Below are 5,710 nucleotides of genomic sequence, written 5' to 3'. Positions count from 1 at the left end.
AAAAAGAATCCTTTCTCCATCATGAATTGAAGACATTTGGGCACTAGTAGAAGGAACCTTGGCATAGGCATGGAAAAATGAAGTACTACGATCCCTATCCGTGAGCCATTTTACTCGAGCTCTATCCTTCCAATAGCTTTCTTGCATCTTGACCGTATTCAAAACACGAAATTTTGCATCAACCTCATCTTCAAATTTTTGGTCAATCATACCATGAATAGCAATGTTCTGCTGAATTGCAGATAAAGCTTCACGAGCCTTATTAACATTCTGATGGACATCCCCAAATACCATTTTATTCCAATTTCGCAAGCAAGATTTCAAGGCCTTCAATTTTTTACACAGTGACATACATCGGGCAGCCCCAAAACTTACTAGAACTCCAACATGTAGCTACTGTGTCATGAAAAATAGGGTGATTCAACCACATGGACCGGAACCGAAAAGGCTTTGGACCACTTGGGGAGAGCTTTGAAGCAGAGAAAATTAAAGGAGTGTGATCAGATACTACCCGAGGCAGGGCAATACAACTAGAATAAGGCCATGCTTCAAACCAACTAGTATTGCAAAGGGATCTGTCTAATCGAAGCTCCACATAATTCTACGTAATTCAACAATAAATTAAAGAAGTCTTCTTTTTTTTGAAGACTTCATTATATATACATGCTGCGACCGCTTTCAGTTTGACAATTTAATTCCATCTTTACACTACTACAAGAGCAAGAACAAAAACAGCAGCAACTTGAGCTTCTTCAATAAAGCTCACCACCTGAAAGTCCAGCATATATATATGGCTAGCTCCCTCTCTCCTCTGTCATCAGATTCCGGTAGCAGGCGCGGTGGTTGGATCACTTTCCCCTTCATCACCGGTCTCTCCCAGACTCCTCGACCTCTCCTTTCTTTCTATACACACAGAGCCATGTTGCACTGATAACACAAGAAGCACTACATGCACTAGAGCTTTAAACTTGTCCGAACTTTTAACTTGATATATAACAAAAAACATCCTACTAATTAATTTGGTGAAGATGATTGTTTTCTCTGAATATTGGTCAGGGGCGTTGGCGGGATTGACAGTCGCATCCGGAGGATGGGGTTCCAATCTGATTGTGTACCTGATTCAAGAATTCAATGTAAAGAGCATTGCTGCAGCCCAGGTTTCAAACGTGGTCAGTGGCTCCATCAACTTTTTTCCAGTCATTGGAGCCATCATAGCTGACTCTTTATTAGGCTCTTTCCCAGTCATCTCAGTTTCCTCATTCATTTCTTTGCTGGTATGTAAACATACAATCTGTTAACTACCATGAATCGTATATTCTTTGATGAAGCCCTCAGATGAAAATCCCTGTCTCTAAGTCTTCTTGGAACATACATGAATGACATTTTACAGGGGATATGTCTTCTAGCATTAACAGCAACACTTGGTTCATTAAGGCCTCCACCTTGCGTTATCGGATCAGATGTATGCCAACCCACCACCAAACTTCAACTTGCAATCTTGTACACAAGTATAACTCTGGCATCGATTGGTTCGGGCGGCACACGCTTTACATTGGCAACAATTGGAGCTAATCAGTTTGATAAGCCTAAGAACCAATCAACTTTCTTCAATTGGTTCTTCTTCACCAATTATATTGCTTCAGTAGTAAGTGGTACAGTCATTGTGTACGTTGAGGACAATGTGGGATGGAAATGGGGTTTCGGCATATGTGTCATTGGTAACCTAATTGGCTTGGCCATTTTCTTGTCCGGGAGCCGTTTCTACCGTTTTGATAAGCCGCAAGGCAGTCCATTCATTGGTTTAGCTCGTGTAATAGTTGCTTCTACTCGGAAACGGAATCTCCATATCTCATCTGATGAAAGCAAAGATTTTTACTATGGGCATGGTGGAGTGACAGATGTAGTGGCTGCAACACCGAGCAAGAGCTTCAGGTACAGATTTTAACTGCTTGCACCATTTTCTTTGTCGATCAATTTATGTATTGGCTGAAAAGAAGTCTCTCGTCATATCTAAGCACTTCTTTTCTTATCTGGGAAAGTGAAAACTCTGGAGAGTGACTACTGATGAGGAGCTAGCAGAACAACATATATGGGATAGATTGAGCATGCTCAAATCGAGTTGGATCCATCTTGCACAAAAAAAATAAGTTACGTTCTCGAAAATATGAATCATCAAATTACATACAATGGTGCCTTCTCTGTTTGCAGGTTCCTTAACCGGGCAGCGCAGAAAATGGAAGGAGACACAAAACCTGACGGTTCAATTCTGAAACCATGGAGACTATGCACAGTTCAACAAGTAGAAGACTTCAAGACCCTTGTGAGAATATTGCCATTGTGGTCGAGTAGCATATTCTTAGGTACCCCAATAGCAGTACAAGTCAGTTTGACTATACTCCAGGCTCTCACCATGGACCGTCACCTCGGTCCTCATTTCAAAATACCAGCTGGGTCTATTATAGTTGTTGAACTAGTCGCCTGCGCCTTTTTTATCGCAATCCTGGATAGGTTCTTATGTCCCTTGTGGCAGAAGTTGTTTGGTCAGTTTCCAACTCCCCTCCAACGCTTAGGGTTAGGCCATGTACTAAATGTGCTCGGCATGGCTGTTTCAGCACTGGTCGAGTCCAAAAGGCTTAAGATCACCGAAGACCACCACCTCCAAGACAAGCCTGGTGCCATCACCCCAATGCTGGCCTTGTGGCTCTTCCCACAGTTGGTTTTGGTAGGCGTTGGAGAAGCATTTCATTTTCCAGGACAAGTTGCATTGTATTACCAAGAATTTCCTGTTTCGCTGCGAAACACATCGACGGCGATGATTTCGTTGATCATTGGGATGTCGTTTTATCTAAGCACGGGTATAATCGATTTTGTTCGGAGGGTTACAAGTTGGCTACCTGACAATATAAACAAGGGGAAGCTGGACAATGTGTATTGGATGTTAGTTGTGGTTGGGGTGGTGAACTTTGGTTATTATTTAGTGTGCGCAAACTTGTACAAGTATCAAAATGCAAGTGATGCGGACAGCTCTGATGAAGTGAAGATGAGTGACATTGCTAGTTGATGAAGCCATCAGCTTCGCTGTGTTTGATAACGTTGTGTTTTCTATCTGGTATCAGTTTATCTTAAGCTCACAGAACATTAATGTAAAGTTAAGGCGGGCAAGAACTGTGTGTGCACGTGTTGACATCCCTGAAGATTGTCGACAATAAAAAAACAGGGGTAGAAGATTTGATGTTAAGTAGATGATAATAATCATTCATTCTCCTGATATTTTTGTTCGAAACAGCTCGCTCAATGATAGAGAAACTTTTAGGTGAGTGGGAGCTTTGCAAATGAACCATATATTATTCAATCAGCATTATTCATGCATGGTTTTGAAGCTGGATGGCAACCTGCAGAATGATTCCCAATCAACCTATATCACAGTCCTGGCCACTAACAAGATTTTTTTGCTTAATTGGCTGCACTTCTGTGCATAGTTGGAGATGATGCATTTTGCCAAACCCATTTCTTATTGTTGGTGCTCTAGCTTTTCTATTATTGATGATCAAAAGTATCTCTAACACGTGCTTTCTATTGTTGATGAGAGTTCAATCAGTATCTAGCTGATGGAATTGTTTCACATTAACTGATGAGACCGACTCGACGTTAACCATGCCAATAAATTAAGTTGTTGATAGTTGCATGGAGTTAATTAGTTTTTCTAGCTATATCGTCATGATGAACACTTGGAGGTCAAATGTGATTCAATATATTTAGAAACAAAAAAATTTAGACACGTGCATATTCAACCAAAGTAGCACCAAATTTTATTTAGAAGAAAGAATGTACTCATAACTTCTTAATATATAAGAATACTACTCCTTGATCCGATCCTCCAGCCTCTAGATATTAGTTCACCACTTATCAGTACTAGCTAGTGTCACTGAGTAGTCATGAACTACTTACAACAGTGAGGAGTCTGTATTTGTATCAATTTTGACCACCTATACGGTTATTATACCTATCACTTCACAATTGGTGAAACTTGAAATTAAGTGAAAGAAAAATAGGCCAATTACATATAAGTCCATTTTGAGACATTTTTTCCCACATAGATCCATCCCAACATTTTTACCCACATAAGTCCACCCAAGTCTAAATAAAGTTTTGTATTAAGTATTAAAGTTCAACATAATTACAGACTGCCATCCAACAAAAAAAATTAGATTTTCTCCTTTATATTTACAAGAATGCCACTAGTATAAAAAGTCAACAACCACTCTCATTTCGGAACAGTCTCCGGCGGACCTCCGGCGAGGTTTCCGGCGAAGTTTCCGGCCGACCTCCGGCGAGATTTCCGACTGACCTCCGGCGAGATTTCCGACTGATCTCCGGCGAGGTTTCCGGCCGACCTCCGACGATGATAAAAATTACTACTACCAGCTAAAAAACTACTACCACCGCTATAAAGCTACTACAAAGTTTCCGGCCGACCTCCGGCGAGATTTCCGACCAACCTCCGGCGAGGTTTCCGGCCAACCTCCGACGATGACAAAAATTACTACTATAAGCTAAAAAAGCTACTACCACTAGCTATAAAAGCTACTACCACCGCCTACAAAAGCTACTACTGTGAGGTTTCTGATAAAAACAAAAACTACTACCACCAGCCACAAAAACTACTACCACAAGCTACAAAAGCTACTACCACCGCCTACAAAAGCTACTACTGTGAGGTTTTCGACGAACACAAAACTACTACCACCAGCGACAAAAGCTACTACCACCAGCTACAAAAACTACTACCACCGCTACAAAAGCTACTACTGTGACCGCCGTCACAAAAGCTACTACCACCAGCCCAAAAGCTACTACCACCGCCTACAAAGCTACTACCACCGCCTACAAAAGCTACTACCACAGCCTACAAAAGCTACTACTGTGAGGTTTTCGACGAACACAAAAAATACTACCACCAGCCACAAAAGCTACTACCACCATCTACAAAAACTATTACCACTGCCTACAAAAGCTACTACGTCCATTGATTCATCAAATTCCACAACTAAATTAGCAGTCAGTGATGCGTGATCAAGAAGAATAGAAATGAATCGGAATACTCACAAAACCATAGCCCTTGGATCGGCCAGTGTCCTTGTCAGAAATGACAACCGCCTCAAGGCGGTGGATCCTCGATAGATCTGCACCTCACTGACGAATCACCTTCGTCGTCACCGTCTCGAACTCATAGGAGAAGGTGCGGAGAAGAAGATGACGAGGCTGATCAGAGAAGGTGCGGCCAGTGATGAGGGGGCTGATCAGAGGATCGGAAAAGGTAGAGGAAGGTCCACACACACTGGGGAGATCTACTAAGGCGCATAAATCTCTGCTTCCAACGGCGGCGGGCGCCGAACAAGTGGTGGATGACGTCGTCGGAGTTGGTTGGACCTTGTAGATCCGGCTGCGCGTTGAGGAGATGCAGTCGAGGTTGAAGCGGAGGTCGTCGAGGAGTCGTCGATGGTGGATCCATATGTCATCGTCAAGGCGACGGCATCGTCAGAGCCGGAGATGCAATCAAGGCTGAGTCGGAAGTAGCGCCGAGGCGGCGGCGGCTTCGAGAGAGAGAGAGAGAGAGAGAGAGAGAGAGAGAGAGAGAGAGAGAGAGAGAGAGAGAGAGAGAGAGAGAGAGAGAGAGAGAGAGAGAGAGAGTAGAGTAGAGAGAGAGAGA

General features: G+C 42.7%; 1 protein-coding gene across 1 annotated transcript; it reads left to right on the top strand.

The window, feature by feature from the left end:
* Window positions 1-790: 790 nt before the first annotated feature.
* LOC101293967 (nitrate excretion transporter 1-like) lies at window positions 791-3,061 on the top strand. The gene is made up of 4 exons (XM_004295946.1): window positions 791-869; window positions 1,057-1,274; window positions 1,391-1,932; window positions 2,209-3,061. The coding sequence occupies exons 1-4, from the start codon at window positions 791-793 to the stop codon at window positions 3,059-3,061; spliced, it is 1,692 nt and encodes a 563-aa protein (XP_004295994.1).
* Window positions 3,062-5,710: the final 2,649 nt, after the last annotated feature.

The sequence above is a fragment of the Fragaria vesca genome, linkage group LG3, assembly GCF_000184155.1.
Source record: "Fragaria vesca subsp. vesca linkage group LG3, FraVesHawaii_1.0, whole genome shotgun sequence".
Lineage (NCBI taxonomy): Eukaryota > Viridiplantae > Streptophyta > Magnoliopsida > Rosales > Rosaceae > Fragaria > Fragaria vesca.
The sequence above is the reverse complement of the archived record's forward strand: the minus strand, read 5'-3'. Positions and strand labels throughout refer to the sequence as shown.

Excerpts from the sequence above, each read along its gene's own strand:
- LOC101293967 (XM_004295946.1), top strand. The coding sequence starts at position 791 with ATGGCTAGCTCCCTCTCTCCTCTGTCATCAGATTCCGGTAGCAGGCGC. Across the intron at positions 1,275-1,390 it reads CCTCATTCATTTCTTTGCTG|GGGATATGTCTTCTAGCATT; the intron begins GTATGTAAACAT and ends GACATTTTACAG. Across the intron at positions 1,933-2,208 it reads ACACCGAGCAAGAGCTTCAG|GTTCCTTAACCGGGCAGCGC; the intron begins GTACAGATTTTA and ends CTCTGTTTGCAG.